This window comes from Mytilus californianus, unplaced genomic scaffold, assembly GCF_021869535.1.
Source record: "Mytilus californianus isolate M0D057914Y unplaced genomic scaffold, xbMytCali1.0.p SCAF_7, whole genome shotgun sequence".
NCBI classification, from domain to species: Eukaryota; Metazoa; Mollusca; class Bivalvia; order Mytilida; family Mytilidae; genus Mytilus; species Mytilus californianus.
Genome location: NW_026262723.1, coordinates 46021113 through 46039480, shown reverse-complemented (window position 1 = coordinate 46039480; position 18368 = coordinate 46021113). Strand labels below are relative to the sequence as shown.

Sequence of the window (18368 nt, the reverse complement as noted above, 5' to 3'; positions counted from 1 at the left end):
TCCCTTTGTGATATGGAACCTTGTAGTACAATTTCAGAAATATCCAAACACTTACACACAAGTTATTGTCATGAAACTAGAAAAATGCTTGTTTTTTGCCCCTTTTTTGGCCCCTAATTCCTAAAATTTTGAGGCAATTACCCCCAAAATCAATTACAGCCTTCCCTTTGTGATAAGGAACCTTGTGGTACAATGTCAGAGAGATCCATACACTTACACACAAGTTATTGTCTGGAAGTTACAAAAATGCTTATTTTTGGCCCCTTTTTGGCCCCTAATTCCTTAACTGTTGGTACCATAACCCCCAAAATCAATCCCAACCTTCCTTTCGTGGTATTGAACCTTATGGTAAAATTTCATGGAGATCCATTCACTTAAAATAAAGTTAGAGTGCGAAAACCAATGTGTCTTCGGACGACGCCGGACGACGCCAGACGACGACGACGACAAACGACGACGCCAACGTCATACCAATATACGACCAAAAAATTTTTAATTTTTGCGGTCGTATAAAAATAAAACATTAGCCACATGATGAATCTTTTCCCTAATTCCTTAACTGTTGGTACCATAACCCCCAAAATCAATCCCAACCTTCCTTTCGTGGTATTGAACCTTATGGTAAAATTTCATGGAGATCCATTCACTTAAACTAAAGTTAGAGTGCGAAAACCAATGTGTCTTCGGACGACGCCGGACGACGCCAGACGACGCCGACGACAAACGACGACGCCAACGTCATACCAATATACGACAAAAAAATTTTTAATTTTTGCGGTCGTATAAAAATAAAACATTAGCCACATGATGAATCTTTCTTATGTAACTAATAAGGTCTCTTATAGAATACACAAATTCATAAATGAACAACATCACTCTAATATATACAGACTGATCAGCACTACTCTCAACAGAAAACTGAATGGTTATAGACATCTTTACAAATGATATCAGTCTTAAAACAACAATATATACCAGTTTCTGTTTATACAATATTACAGTTTATAAGAACAATTAGAATATACATGTGTATATTCAAAATTTAAAGATACTGGAAAATGTGTTAATATTATGCAACCAGAAATAACATTTTCAGAAAAATTAAATATCTCTGTTAGAATTCAACTGAACCCTATTGAAAATAACATTATTAACATACAGGACTAAAATAAGATTACACAGTATCATATTTACCTAACCTACAATGTTGTTTACATTTTTGCTAATTATGAATGATTATTTACTGATCTTAACCATTAATGGACATGTTAAGGTGGTACCAAACAGCTCGACTAAAATTAATTTGGCTCATTTAAGTTTCATAAAATTTTGACAAAAATATAAAAAATTCAAAAAACTTGAACCACACACTTTATCGGAAAAATTTCATTGGATATATAGCAGTTTGACAAACACTTATTTTTGATCATTGAGAAACTTAATATTTCGTTAACAATAGGACTGATTAAAACATTCAGCTGATTTTTATAGGGTTATCTCCCTGTAGTGTTATGTACCACCTTAGTGGCTTTTTTTCAATAAGCCCATACATTTATGTTAAACAAATATAAGACTTATAATTTAGAAGCCTGTAACTTCATTCTGAAAAGAACTTACCCATCTCTGATACTCAACTCCTTAACAAACAAATCTTTATGTTTCTGTAGTCCATAAACTCTACCTTGTCTAGGATACTGGTACTGAACTCAATGCTGAACAGGACTTACCATTCCATGGTACAGAACTGAATTTTGAATTGGACTTTGCATACTGTGGTCCTTAACTTCATGATAAATAGGATTTACCATTCTGTTGTACAAAGTTTTCTGATGAATAAGACTTACAATTACATGATCCAGACCTTCATGGTGAGCAAGACTTACAATTACATGGTCCAGACCTCCATGTTGAACAAGACTTACAATTACATGATCCAGACCTCCATGTTGAACAAGATTTACAATTACATGATCCAGACCTCCATGTTGAACAAGACTTACAATTACATGATCCAGACCTCCATGTTGAACAAGACTTACAATTACATGATCCAGACCTTCATGTTGAACAAGACTTACAATTACATGATCCAGACCTCCATGTTGAACAAGACTTACAATTACATGATCCAGACCTTCATGTTGAACAAGACTTACAATTACATGATCAAGACCTCCATGTTGAACAAGACTTACAATTACATGATCCAGACATCAATGTTGAATAAAACTTACAATTACATGATCCAGACCTCCATGTTGAACAATACTTACAAATACATGATCCAGACCTTCAAGTTGAACAAGACTTACCATTACATAATCCAGACCTTCAAGTTGAATAAGACTTACCATTATATGATCCAGAACTCCATGTAGAACAAGACTTACAATTAAATGATCTAGACCTCCATGTTGAACAAAACTTACAATTACACGATCCAGACCTCCATGTAGAACAAGACTTACCGGTACAATAACATAATCCAGACCTCCAAGTTGAATAAAACTTACCATTACATGATCCAGACCTCCGTGTTGAACAAGACTTACCATTACATGATCCAGACATCCATGTTGAACAAGACTTACAATTACATGATCCAGACATCCATGTTGAACAAGACTTACCATTACATGATCCAGACCTCCATGTTGAACAAAACTTACAATTACATGATCCAGACCTCCATGTTGAACAAGACTTACAATTACATGATCCAGACCTCCATGTTGAACAAAACTTACAATTACATGATCCAGACCTCCATGTTGAACAAGACTTACAATTACATGATCTACACCTCCATGTTGAACAAGCCTTACTATTACATGATCCAGACCTCCATGTTGAACATTTAGTGGTCCAAATCTCAATATTAAACAGTACTTACCATTTTGTGGTCCAGAACTCCATGTTGAACTGGTTTATGGTGTCCATCTTGATTGTACAAATTCTTACTAACTACATGTAGATGAGCTAGCTGTTGGATTTCATTTGCATTCAATAATCCAAAAGTGACATGGCTTCTGTAATGGTAAATAAAGTAAGCATATCTACCCTCAATTGGAGACTTTCTTTTAACAAATGCTAAATGATGCTAACAATATGGAATGAATCATAACATTGTAAATAATGTTTGATAAAGTAAATAAATGTTTTTAATTATTACAAGAATAAAAAACATTAAATTTACTTTTTCAAATCCAATACTGAAGTTGGTTACAACACAAATTTTAAATGTGTTCCCCTGTAAATGCCAATGTCACCTGATGGAGATGGAGAGTCAAACTCCCTCAGGCAAAGGTCAGGTTCTCTGATATTGTTTTTAATAGTGCATGTTTATTGAGAAAATCAATAAAGTTCGCTCATATTTTTGGTTTAAGCAACTTAATTAATGTTTGGTACATTTGTAGCATGTTTATAGAGTTGGTATTCTGGTGTTATACCAATTATTTGTTATACAATGTACTGTAAAGTCATAAATTTCTGTTTGCATTTATTATTGCGATTGTTGAACAATGGACAAAATTCCAAGATTTATTTTTAGAATTCCAGGAAATGATGCACACTTTTACCATGTTTACATACATTTATAAAATGCTATCAAAGTTTTAAGTGGCTTTTAAGTTTTGGGAAACTTCTCATGCAGCAAATTTTGCTATAATAAAACATCACATGATTTTCTGCTGTGCATATTTTGTCCCAGTCTTTTGTATGGTCTTTTTGGTTATGTTTGGATTTCCTTGAAATATTTGTGTTCATTTTATTTTCGCCTTTCAACTCTTACCGCGAAAATAGCGAAAATAAAACTGATGCGAAAATTTCCCTGTTTACAGTAGTATTAAAAGATAATGAAGGCTTGGGATATTATACCCAAAACAGGTTATTACATCCAATTACTTTAGGGTGATTGGTCCCAACCTGCTAAAAAGATGATGTTATAAACTAAAATGTCTTTAATTGATAACATTATTAAAGTGACCCGCAACCATGGCAATCAGGTGTAATACTTATACAAGTGTTTTTTTATCTATATGTACAGGTGAATTATTTTGGAGGTAGAGTTATATCCCTTAGACATTTAGATTTTTGTTTTACTTACAGAAGTAAATAAATGTGGATAGTGTCCACATGAGGACACAGATGATGCCCCCGCTTGCATATCATATAGTTATAAAGGGACATAACTGAAGAACGGTAAAAGTGACCCTACCCAAATTTGAACTTGATCTGAGTTTTGTGGTAATAGGCATTGTGTGTAAGTCTCATAACATTTGGTTGAGGCTAATTTAAGTAGAGAACAGAAACTAAAAATTCAGCAATTTTTATGTTTATAAAGGGACAAAACTCAAGAATGGTAAAAGTGTCGCCACCAAATTTCGTACTTAATCTGTATTATGTAGTAATAAGCATTGGGTATAAGTTATAACATTTGGTTGGACAAACTAAAGTTGGAAAACAGAAACAAAAAATTTGTACTTGATCTTAGTTTTGTGGTTATGAATATTGTGTATAGGTTTCATAATGTTTGGTTGGGGCAGACTTAAGTAACAGAATGGAAACTAAAAATTTTGCAATCTTTCGATTCATAAAGGGGCATAACTCAATAATGGTTAAAGTGACACTACCAAAATTCAACTTGATCTGTGTTTTATCAGTGGAAGTCAAAATTAAACATTGCATTGTATAAAGCATTGATTGTAGTTGATTCAACTATAATCATGGACAAAGGAAGATAACTCCAATTTTAAAAATTACTTGATATTTAGAAGAAAATAAAAATTTCGCAATTTTTCTATTTATAAAGGGGCATAACTCTAGAACGGTTAAAGTGACGCCACCAAAATTCAAACTTGATCTGTGTTTTGTGGTAATAAGCATTGTGTATAAGTCTCATACCATTTGGTTGAGGAAAACTAAAGTTAGAGAACGGAAATGAAAAATTCAGCAATTTTCATTTGAAAAGGGGCATAACTCTAGAACGGTTAAAGTGACGCCACCAATTTCAAACTTGATCTGTAATTTGTGGTAATAAGCATTGTGTATAAGTTTTATAACAATTGGTTGAGGCAAACTCAAGTTAGAGAACGGAAACCAATTTTGGGACGTACGTACGTATGTACAGACGGACAAGGGTAAAACTTAATGCCCCCTCCGCTACGGCGGGGGCATAAAAAGTCATTTCTTCTTTTCTTGAATTTCTTTTGACTACTTGATGTAAAAGAGTGTTTAATTGTGTGTCATTAATAGTTTCTTTTGCTTTCATAAATGTAAAACTTCATGGAAAATGAAAATCTCATTTGTCTGCTATCTTCAGGGAGCAATTTTTACAGGCCTTGCACAGTTACTGTGTGTGCAGTAGATTTCTTTGTTTAGTTCTTGATGTTTTTGCATCTTTTACTCTTTCGTATGTATTTTTATCTTTTAAAAATTGTGTCATCTTATATGAAGATGTAGCAGGTCACATAGTGGATTAATTTTTTTGTCAACTAACTTTGTTACCTTTTAAAAATAAAGAATTTATCATTATTATTTTTACTGTGAAAGTAATTTTATTCGTGGTCATCAATTTTCGTGGTTTGAGCAAAAAGTTACATGTTCGTGGGTTCTTAAATTCATGGAATTTAGTTTTCTCAAGTGAAGAATTTGAAGCCATCGGTAATAAAGATTCTTTATAATAATCATCTGTTTTTTATAATGATTTGTGGTCATTGCAAAATAAGGTGTTCATTTTCACTTACTTGTTCGTCTTCTCATAACTGGCAACATTCAACAAATTTGAAATATAAAATAATTGCTTTCTGAAATAAGCTGATTCATATATGCTTACAAATTGTCTCGATTGAAGGAAATTGCAAAGTATACATTTGAATTGTTCCATACGTGTAATCAGAAGTGATGACCGTTATTTACCCGAGATCGAATGATCAACAGATTAAAGATCATCAAAGGTGTTAAATAGGGCCATAAACATGTCACTAAAAGAAAACAGTTACATAAACACAAACTATTTAAATGTACTTTGAATTTTAGAATAAATTCTTATGAACAGCAAGCCCAATATAAAATTATTTTTTTCCGTATGAGAATAATGAGGAGATAAAATGAACACTTCATCATAGCAGATCGTCATCGGAAATATTACTTTCATCTTAAAAAAAAATATTTTTTTATGAGAATTAAAAGGTTTAAAGTCGTACAGTTTAGATTTTTTAAAGATTAAATAGGTAAAATCTTGCCTGCAGTTGTATACAGGGTTTATGATTGTTGCTGTCAGTGTTAAAGTGTAATGTTGACTTAAAAAGTGAGTCCATTTGTCAGTAAAATACAGAATTTAAAAAAAAAATCAAACTTTTTCTTTAGATGCTACTTTTTGGTCTTGGTTCTGCACAAGTTTCATAACAATCCATGAAGGTTTACAAATTTATCATGTAAAATTTTTTGTTATCCCAGACTGTCTTTAAATGTTAACTGTAAACAAGAGTGCACACGCTGAAATGTCTCGCCTTCTTTACTAATCATTGATATTATGTTGATAGTCCTAAATATAAAGCTTTATTACAACTGTCACATAAACTTAACATTAACCAAGAAAACTAAACATTGACCAATGAACCATGAAAATGAGGTCAAGGTCAGATGAACCATGACAGGCAGGCATGTACAGCTAACAATTCTTCCATACAACAAATATAGTTGACCTATTGCTTATAGTTTTAGAAAAACAGACCAAAACACAAAAACTTAACACTGAGTAATGAACTGTGAAAATGAGGTCAAGGTCAAATAAAACCTGCGCGACTGACATAAAGATCATAAAATATTTCCATACACCAAATATAGTTGACCTATTGCATATAGTATTAGAAAAAAAGACCATAACTCAAAATCTTAACTTTGACCACTGAACCATGAAAATGAGGTCAAGGTCAAATGACACCTGCCAGCTAGACATGTACACCTTACAATCATTCCATACACCAAATATAGTTGACCTATTGCTTAAAGTGTAAGAAAAACAGACCAAAACACAAAAACTTAACATAAGCAATGAACCTTGAAAATGAGGTCAAGGTCAAAGAAAACATGCCAGACTGACATGTACATCGTAAAATATTTCCATACACCAAATATAGTTGACCTACTGCATACAGTATTAGAAAAACAAACCAAAACACAAAAACTTAACATTCAGCAATGAACCGTGAAAATGAGGTCAAGGTCAAATAAAACTTGCCAGACTGACATGAACATCGTACAATATTTCCATACACCAAATACAGTTGACCTATTGCATACAGTATTAGAAAAACCGACCAAAACACAAAAACTAAACTATGACCACTGAACCATGAAAATGAGGTCAAGGTCAGATGACACCTGCCAGTTGGACATGTACACCTTACTATCATTACATACACCAAATATAGTAGACCTATTGCTTATAGTATCTCAGATATGGACTTGACCACCAAAACTTAACCTTGTTCACTGATCCATGAAATGAGGTCGAGGTCAAGTGAAAACTATCTGACGGGCATGAGGACCTTGCAAGGTACGTACATACCAAATATAGTTATCCTATTACTTATAATAAGAGAGAATTTAACATTCCAAAAAATCTGAACTTTTTTTTCAAGTAGTCACTGAACCATGAAAACGAGGTCAAGGACATTGGACATGTGACTGACAGAAACTTTGTAACATGAGGCATCTATATACAAAGTATGAAGCATCCAGGTCTTCCACCTTCTAAAATATAAAGCTTTTAAGAAGTAAGCTAACGCCGCCGCCGCCGCCGTAGCCGCCGCCGGATTACTATCCCTATGTCGAGCTTTCTGCGACAAAAGTCGCAGGCTCGACAAAAAAGAAGTCCATCTATCAGAAAAATTATATTTTCAAAGGTTTGCTTCAGACATTATCTCTTAATCATTAAAAAGCTACTGCCACAGTTTTATAAAACTCTATGAAGGTTTGACAAAGTAATTGATGTGTAACAAACTTTAACCCCAGACTATATCTACTTGTTAACTGTAACAAGAGTGCACACACTGAAATGTCTCGCCTTCTTTACTAATCATTGATATTATGTTGATAGTCCTAAATATAAAGCTTTATTACAACTGTCACATAAACTTAACATTAACCAAGAAAACTAAACATTGACCAATGAACCATGAAAATGAGGTCAAGGTCAGATGAACCATGCTAGGCAGGCATGTACAGCTAACAATTCTTCCATACAACAAATATAGTTGACCTATTGCTTATAGTCTAAGAAAAACAGACCAAAACACAAAAACTTAACACTGAGCAATGAACCTTGAAAATGAGGTCAAGGTCAGATAAAACCTGCGTGACTGACATATAGATCATAAAATATTTCCATACACCAAATATAGTTGAACTATTGCATATAGTATTAGAAAAAAAGACCAAAACTCAAAAACTTAACTTTGACCACTGAACCATGAAAATGAGGTCAAGGTCAGATGACACCTGCCAGCTAGACATGTACACCTTACAATCATTCCATACACCAAATATAGTAGACCTATTGCATACAGTATAAGAAAAAACAGACCAAAACACAAAAACTTAACTATAACCACTGAACCATGAAAATGAGGTCAAGGTCAGACGACACCTGCCAGTTGGACATGTACACCTTACAGTCCTTCCATACACCGAATATACTAGACCTATTGCTTATAGTATCTGAGATATGGACTTGACCACCAAAACTTAACCTTGTTCACTGATCCATGAAATGAGGTCGAGGTCAAGTGAAAACTGTCTGACGGGCATGAGGACCTTGCAAGGTACGCACATACCAAATATAGTTATCCTATTACTTATAATAGGAGAGAATTTAACATTACAAAAAATCTGAACTTTTTTTTCAAGTAGTCACTGAACCATGAAAATGAGGTCAAGGACATTGGACATGTAACTGACGGAAACTTCGTAACATGAGGCATCCATATACAAAGTATGAAGCAACTAGATCTTCCACCGTCTAAAATATAAAGCTTTTAAGAAGTTAGCTAACGCCGCCGCCGCCAGATCACTATCCCTATGTGAATGTCGAGCTTTCTGCGACAAAAGTCGCAGGCTCGACAAAAACTAGAGGCTCTCAAGAGCCTGGGTCGCTCACCTGTATCTTCTGTGGTTTTGGAAATCATGTAAAATAAGGTTTAAATCATAATAAATAGTATAAGATACCCTAATAATGATTGAGGCCAAGTTTGGTTTAATTTGGCCCAGTAGTTAAATTAAAAGCAGGTCATCCCACTAGTAACTAGACTTACAATAGTTACTGAAGACCCCTTATCATTTTTAAAGTAGTTTTCAAGTTGTGACCATTTGAAATTGTTTTTTTTACAATTTTCCCTTAGACTCCTATAGTAAATCCCTATGTTCTGTTTTTAGCCATGGCGACCATGTTTGATGGATGACAGGGTCATCGGATACATTTTTCAATCAAGATACCCTATTGAAAATTGTGGTTAAGTTTAATTCTATTTGTCCCAGTAAATTCAGTGGAGAAGATTTTTGTAAAAGATTAAAAAAATTTACGAAAAAAACTGTTAAAAATTTGACTATAAAGGGCAATAACTCCTTAAGGGGTCAATTGAAAATTTTGGTCATATTGACTTATTTTTAGATGTTACTTTGCTGAACATTATTGGGTTTATCTCTATCTATAATAATATTTAAGATAATAACAAATAAAATGCTTCGCTGAGCGCAGCCTGATACGACCGCAGAGGTCGAACCCTGAACAGTTGGGGAAAATTTGAACACAATATTCAAGCTTGATACTGTCTGAATTTGGATTGTGATCAAATTTTTGACAAAATATAGGTTTCTGACACAAAATAAATGTGGTCAAAGATCTTATAAATCCATAGCGCAATACTGTGCAATTGAAGATTTCTTCTTGAAACTTTTCAAAAATTCAAAATTTGAAAAATTTAAAAAAAAAAATATGAATCCCTTAAAAAAATTGGGAAAAAAATTCAAACTCAATCCCAGCCTTTCCTTTGTAGTATGGAACCTTGTAGTACAATTTCAGAGAGATCCATAAACTTACACACAAGTTATTGTCTGGAAACTAAAATAAACAGTTGGGGCAAAAATGGACACAATATTCAAGCTTGATACAGGTCTGAATTTGGATTGTAATTAAATATTTGATATATTATAGGTTTCTGAATAAATGTAGTCAAAGAACTTGAAATTGGTTATATAAAAGATTTCTTGCTGTTGTGCAATACACTGTGCTGTTGCGCAATACTTAGTAAATCTGTTGTCAGACTATAAACAAATAAAAATTTATAACTCTGAAATGTAAAATTGAAAATTTATGAAAATCAAAAGGGAGCTTACAAAAATAGATATAAACAATTTACCAAAGTCTCATAAAAAATGCTGAAAGCATTTTTGAGTTATTGTCCGAAAACTGTAAAATCCCCCTTTTTGTAATGAATAAAACCCCATAAATATATATTCTGAAATTTATAAAAATCAAAAGGGAGCTCATGTCAATAGAAATAAACAATTCACCAAAGTTTCTTGCAAATTGGTGAAATTGTTTTTGAGTTATTGTCTGAAAACTGGAAAATCCCCCCTTTTTTAATAAATAAAACCCCAAAACTCGGAAACAGTAAATCGGAAATTTATAAAAAACGAAAGGAGGCTCACATCAATAGATATGAACAATTCACCAAAGTTTCATGCAAATTGGTGAAATTGTTTTTGAGTTATTGTCCGAAAACTGGAAAATCCCCCCTTTTTTAATGAATAAAACCCCAAAACTCGGAAATGGTAAATCTGAAATTTATAGAAAACGAAAGGGAGCTCACGTCAATAGATATAAACAATTCACCAAAGTTTTATGCATATTGGTTCAAGCATTTTTGAATTAATGTCTGACATGTTGACGACGGAGGGACGGACAGACGGACGGAAGGACAGACGGTCAGTGGTATACCATAATACGTCCCGTAAACGGGTGTATAAAAATGCTTGTTTTTGGCCCCTAATTCCTACATGTTTGGGGCAATTAACCCTAAACTCAATCCCAGCCTTCCCTTTGTTATATGGAACCTTGTGGTACAATGTCAGAGAGATCCATACACTTACACACAAGTTTTTGTCTGGAAACTAGAAAAATGCTTGTATTTGGCCCCTTTTTGGCCCTTAATTCCTAAACTGTTGGCCCCCATAACCCATAAAATGAATCCCAACCTTCTACTTGTGGTATTCAACATTGTGGTACAATTTCAGAGCAATCGAAATACTTATACACAAGTTATTATCCTGAAACTAGAAAAATGTTTGTTTTGGGCCCCTTTTTGGGCCCCTAATTCCTAAACGGTTAAGACCATCATCCCCAAAATCAATCCCAACCTTCCTTTTGTGGTATTGAACCTTCTTAAAAAATTTCATAGAGATCCATTTTCGTAAACTAAAGTTATTGTCCGGAAACCAATGTGTCTTCGGACGACGACGAAGACGCAGACGACATCATACCATTATACGATCCCAAAAAAAATTTTTTGCAGTCGTATAAAAACTACAAAATTTCCTTAAAACAAGCATTCTTAGAGTATTGCATGGCAATACATAGTCCCCTACCAGGTAAAAATTCATTATAATGGAACGAAATGCTAACTTGTTCTATAACTTGTCATGGTGTAAACAAAAAGAAAATATCAAGTCAATATCTTCAAGCATGACTAAAAACAGTGTGGAAAACTGAATATGTGAGTGAATTTTTTCAAGTCCAAGGACCATAACTCTGCACAAAATTATCAGACTGAAACAAAAATTTGAACTTGATATGTAACTTGTCATGATAAAACTATATACCAATTGTCAATCAATATCTTCAAGATGATGAAAAAAAGTGTGGAAAACCTATAACACTCTAACATTAGATATGATTAATAGTTCTCTAAAATTAGATATGATGTAATACAATTTATATCTATTTTCAAATTACAATCAAATATAATTAATAGTTTCAACTATTTTTTCTTTCATTTGTCACAAACTAATATAGATTTGTATCTTTTCTATAAAATGTCAACAACTTTTATCTACACAATGTAATGTAATGAAATATATACCTTAATAAAAATAGATTATTATCTAATTAAAGGATTTCACTTAATAAAAATATATATGTATATATATATATATATATATATACATGTAGCATTCAGAAAATTAGTTTATGCAAAAAAACATATAAACCTGCCACAAAATTCCTCAAATAATTTACCAAAGAATGTCTTTTAAAAAATTAGTTATCTCCCTTTGTACAGATGTATGGTTTAACATAGTACTCTAACATTTTTTTATGGACCATAACTCTGGACTAAATCATCAGACCGGAACAAAATTCGAACTTGATCTATAACATGATTAAACTATATACCAAATACCAAATCAATATCTTCAAGAACGAAGAAAAAAAGTGTGGAAAACTGAGTTGCCGGACTGACGGATGGACAGAGTGCAAACCTAAAGTCCCCTTCGAATTCGTCGGTAGGGGACTAATTACCAATATTCAGAGGCCGCAACCCAACGGGTTGTCTGATTCGTCTAAAAATTTCAGGACAGATAGATCTTAACCTGATGAACATTTATACCCACATCAGATTTGCTCTAAATGCTTTAGTTTCAGAGATATAAGCCAAAGACTGCATTTTACCCCTATGTTCTAATTTTAGCCATGTCGAAACATCTTGGTTGGCAGGCGGGGTCATTGGACACATTTTTTAAACAAGATACCCTAATGATGATTGTGGCTAAGTTTGTTTAAATTTGACCCAATAGTTTCAGAGGAGAAGATTTTTGTAAAAGATTACAAAAATTTAAGAAAAATTGTTAAAAATTGACTATAAAGGGAATTAACTTCTTAAGATGTCAATTGACAATTTTGGTCATGTTTGTCTTATTTGTAGATCTTACTTTGCTGAACATTATTGCTGTTTACAGTTTATCTCTATCTATAATAATATTCAAGATAATAACCAAAAACTGCAAAATTTCCTTAAAATTACAAATTCAGGGGCAGCAACCCAACAACAGGTTGTCAGATTTGTCTGAAAATTTCAGGGCAGATAGATCTTAACCTGATGAACATTTTTAGCCCCGGTCAGATTCGCTCTAAATGCTTCAGTTTCAGAGATATAAGCCATAAACTGCATGTTACCCCTATGTTCTATTTTTAGCCATGTCGGCCATCTTGGTTGGCAGGCGGGGTCATCGGAAACATTTTTAAACTAGATACCCTAATGATGATTGTGGCCAAGTTTGGTTAAATTTGGCCCAGTAGTTTTAGAAGAGAAGATTTTGTAAAAGTTAACGACGACGGAAGACGGATGACGGACACCAAGTGATGAGAAAAGCTTACTTGGCCCTTTGGGCCAGGTGAGCTAAAAACTAAGTCATTTATCAGTAAAATACGGAAAAAAGAAAATAAACATTTCCAAAATTTTGCTCTGGATACTATATTTTGGTTATAAACAAGCTTCTGTCTAAATTTCAGCCGCCGACATAATCTAGGATTGCAATGTCTCGCTTTAGCGAAAAATAAATTTTGCAAGCTAGACAAAAATATACCTTTAAGTGCTACTTTTAGAGATAAATGGGGTCGAAATTTAAGACATTTATTTAATACAAATTTTTATTTCTTGTAAATTTCTATCCTTTTGCTTTGGACAGACACACCTAGCTTTGTTTCCAAATATAAATATAAGCTGATTTTTGTAAAAACAATTGAAATATCTTCTTGACACAAGTATGATCTAAATTTTAGTAATAATTCTTTGGAAATAATTCGTTTTTATCAAATTTTCATGATTTTCACAAAACAAACTGCATTTTATGCTGTATATCTATCTAATTTTTAAAAAATCATCAGTGATTTGTTCATTAATGGGACAAATTTTGAAATAATCTTCATATATAATCAAGCCAAATGTCATTTTTAAAAAGAGGGGTCAATGTACTCGTTTTCAAGCTAATTATCAAAATCAGTCAAAAAATGCATCTTTTCCCAACAGTAGTGTCCGGTAATTCCACCTGTACGGTAAACCCGGCCACTCCCATTAACTTCCGTAATTGTCACTTCCGTGAATATTTCGTCTACTATTTTATTCAAAGGAACTGTACTTATCATCACTGCATGTCAAATTTAATTAAAGAAAAATCCTTTATTATGAAAATATCTATTGATTTATATAATACAGTTTCTGAAGCTAACGATAATCATATAATTGCTTACAAAACTCATTTATGACTTGAAACTTATTTTTTGGGGGATTATCTGGAATCCCTTTATAAGTGGTCTATTAATAGATCTGACACCTTTATTTTCATAAATATGTGATAAACTGGCTCTCCATACATATTTATTTTGCATGGGCGGATTTATCGGACAAACACATTTCCAATAAAAACATCACTTGTTTTGTTGATTTTAAAATTTATTTCAGATATTTTTTTGGGAAATGAGATAAACTACTCAAAATTGATTTGTCAGTGAATCGATTTATATTAAATTTGATACAATTTGTATATAATTAAGCAGAAATTCATGCGATCAAAGCCTTGTGTGGGCTGATTTACCAGACTGCATCGAATACATGTATGTCAGTTTGATGTCACGAAAAATACCTCCTTGGAACTGTATTATATGCCCTTAATGGGATAAAAGGTGTGGAATACATGTGACAATAATGCACCCTGGGCAGAACACAGGTTAAACTGAATTTGTCTAACTCAAAAAGCATAATCAAGGAGGAATTAAAATTTAAAAAACAAAAAAATAACCATGTAAGAATATTATCCATCATTTTTTGTTTAGCGTTTTGTTTTCCATGTGAGTGTCAACTAATTTGGTGAACATATTTTGTTTTATCAATTTGGTGTATTAGGAACTGACATTTTCTTAGCAACATCTGTTTCTCTGAACTGTTCTTTTACCATGCTTGTGGTGGTGAATGCTGTTGCAATAAAATCCTACAATGAGGTAAACTCCAGAGAAAAGAAAACAAATGGAAAAGTCTAGAGAGAAGGAAGGCTCTAAAAGGAGTCAATCAATCCGGATATCTGTTTATTTATTCATTTATAATTTTGAATTTGAAGCTAAAACATATTAAAGTGAGTTTTAATATTTTGTATATTCTTGTTTACGAAGTTTTATGTCAATTTGATTGATTTAGAAAATTTCTTATCAACTTTGGAAACGAGCAAACCCTGGAAATCCCAACTTCCAGGTAAGTGATTGTGCTGAACAGTCTCCACAGCTCTAGCTTTATTCAGACTTAAGTTATATGCTGCAATAAAACTAGAAAAGTACTAACCAACAATAAGCTAGTAGTTGAGGGTTCATACGTTTATTTTATTAATTACAATCAAACAAATGCAGGCACCACATACAGACCTGATAGTGATAGTGATATAACTTAAACTAACGGGTGAATAATACATGATTACATGTATAAAGTCTTAGACCACAGGCACTTGTTTTTGTAAAAAAAAAAGTCGTACACATGAATACATGAAAAGACGTTTTTTAACCACCTTTATGTATGCCTATACTTATTTCATCAATAAGAAGGATTTCTGTATTTATACTGAATAGCAACAGAAACGTCACATAAACAGCTTTAATTTATAAATCATAACAATTTTAACAATAATTTCAAGCAGATTTCTTATCTGGTGAAAGTCCTTGAATATTCTTTTGTTTAAAGTTGCCACCTACAGATCAATGCATCATAGATTTAGCAACAAATTGTAGAGAGAGTTAATAATGTGTGTTACCAGTACAGGAATCAAGGTCCGTTCGCCCAAAATCATGTTCGCTCCTATTCACGTTCGACACCTTTCACGTTCGCATCCCACACGTTCGCACCCTGAGTCTGTTCGCACCCTTTTGATTGGTTTTATGTTGCATAACTTTTAAATTGTGTTTTAGTTAGTGTATTGCTATAAATAAGTTTTTTTTATTGATTTAAAATAAAGTCACATTCTAAAAACGTAAACAGGTTCCTTACTTCATGCACTTTAACCGTACACAATCATTCAAATTATGAAATATTTCATTTAAAAAAAGCACTAAAATGTTTAGAGTAACTACTTCATAAAATTTAAAAGAGCACTTAATCATGGTTTACTTTCATAAATTGTAACTTGGATGGAGAGTTGTCTCATTGGCACTCATACATCATCTTCCTATATCTACTACAATATCTTTAAAAAAAACACTGAAACACCACAAAATACGCCATTCACTTACCAATACTATCTAATATGCATTAATATAAACAGTTTATTTTTAAAGAATTAATGTATTTAATTCAAATAACAGTCACAATTGTAATCAAAGTTCAAAGTCTACTGTGGCGGAAAATCATATCAACTGGTTTGTCTGATGATCCAATTACAGTCTTCAGCAAATCCCCCCAAAAAAAGATATTTCATTTTGAAATTCCTGAATTTTTATTAATAGAAATATAATTATACATCTAAAAACCATCTAATAATTCAATTGGTATTTGAATAAGAATAGGGTGTGCAGACCCAGGGGGCGAACATGTGGGGTGCGAACGTGTAGGGGGCGAACGAGTGTATTGGGAGCGAACGGACCCGATACCCCATTACAGCAGCATGAACATTTACATGGATTGAATAAGGCTACTTTGGCTAATGTTCTCAAAGATAACAGGCCAAAGCTAAATGTTCAGGCAAATTTCAATCGATACCATGATGCTTTGTCTGTCTGCCCAGTCATCCAATAGCTCGTTCAGTTCTGTGCAATAACTTATGAACCGTACATCTAATTAATAATTATACCGAACACTTTTACTGGATGTTCACTGATATAATTCTTTTTTTTTATCAGAAGTCCAATATGCATGATTACTATTAATGAGACCTTATTGCACACTGTCCTTTCTTTAGAAAACCACTTTTTGTTTGGTTTGTCAACAATTTCTCATTTGATTTTTCTTTATATGTATGTGTTAAAAATGTTTGATTATTTTGTAAAATCGTTTGTTATATATTTCAATAAACTTCATGAGGGCCTCAGGGAAGATTAGTTTTATAGCCAACTGTGTAATCCTCATTATTAATAAAGAATTATTTTTTTATTATTATTATTATTAATGACTTATCTGAAATACAGTGTTTTCCTCAGAAATCGGTACTGTTATTTATATTTATTGGATATGAATTATTTAAAGCTTTTATCCAAACAGATATTTAGCTACACGATATCATACACATTGTACCAAGTTAATGTGGGTGAAATATATTTTTAACTGGGTTTTCTGAAGTTATGATCCTTGATCAATTGAAAATGGCACTTTATATTGTTTCTGGGCAATTTACCTATGAACCTCTTAAAATTTTGATATGCTGTTACTGATGACAAAATGGTGGTCAAGATTAGCAATGATTGATATTGACAATTTTCAGTTTTGTTGTTCCAGGAGTTATGGATTGATTAATTAGAAAATAGACATAGAATGTTACTGTAGTGGGCAGTGACAGGCAGGTTAAAAAAGCCTGAAAGCGCCTGTAAAATACAGAAATCCAAGTTTGCTTTCAATTTGACAGCTCATTCCTTGTTGTGTATTACCATTACTCATATTTTATTTTGCTTTAAACTACATGTGTGATGCAAAAACTGATAAAAAAAAGTGATATATTTGTATTAAACTGTCCAGCTTATATCATTCTATTCATTTTTATGTTCATAAATAAATTAGCACAATTATGTGTTGGCACCTTTATTTCACATAAGAAATTAATTAAATTAGTGTCTAAGGTTACATCTGAAACATTTTGGACCATCTACTAATTCTATGAGAGTTATGCCCCATGGAAATTTAATCGATATAGAAAATTCCAGTATAGCATGGTTATAATATATGTATAAGGCTCAGAAGTATCAAATGACAGTTAAGGAAAATAAATGTTTTAAATTGAGCAAATCTACCTGATTAAGGAAAATGAATGTTTTAAATTGAGCAAATCTACCTGATTAGACTGTCAAACTTTAGTTTTCTAAAAGGAAACAAAAGCAAATATTCAATTAGACAGTCTTGAAATTATCTTTTAAAGGTCATAAAAACAATAGATTCATATGTACACAATAGGACAATCTCAACACCAAGTTAAATATTAAATTGCAAAAGGAAGTTGATATAATATTTACAACAATCTTGTTTTAGTACATGCTAAATTTTATCAGGTTTTAAAAGATTTTTTACAATGTAAGAGGCTGACTTCACTTCTGACCGGTTAATAACTTTAAGTACAAGAAGGAAAAGGTT

The 18368-nt window shown here is 32.5% G+C and overlaps 2 protein-coding genes across 3 annotated transcripts in view; one reads left to right on the top strand and one right to left on the bottom strand.

The window, feature by feature from the left end:
* The window catches only part of LOC127709119 (DNA-directed RNA polymerase III subunit RPC1-like), a 145024-nt gene extending 129967 nt beyond the window's left edge, over positions 1 to 15057 (bottom strand). The window contains exons 1-2 of the mRNA XM_052214469.1: positions 14966 to 15057; positions 2894 to 3029 (exon numbers count right to left, since the gene is read on the bottom strand). Of these exons, the coding sequence (XP_052070429.1) occupies positions 2894 to 3029; positions 14966 to 15009 (180 nt within the window). The 5' untranslated portion in view covers positions 15010 to 15057. The remainder of the gene's footprint in view (positions 1 to 2893; positions 3030 to 14965) is intronic.
* Positions 15058 to 15092: 35 nt separating this feature from the next.
* Positions 15093 to 18368, top strand: part of LOC127709123 (vitamin K-dependent gamma-carboxylase-like) — a 52967-nt gene continuing 49691 nt past the window's right edge. The window contains exon 1 of one of the 2 annotated variants that reach the window (XM_052214474.1): positions 15093 to 15183. The gene's annotated coding sequence lies outside the window, so the exon portion shown is untranslated. Of the gene's footprint in view, positions 15300 to 18368 lie in introns of both variants that reach the window. The other variant, XM_052214475.1, reaches the window with a different exon arrangement.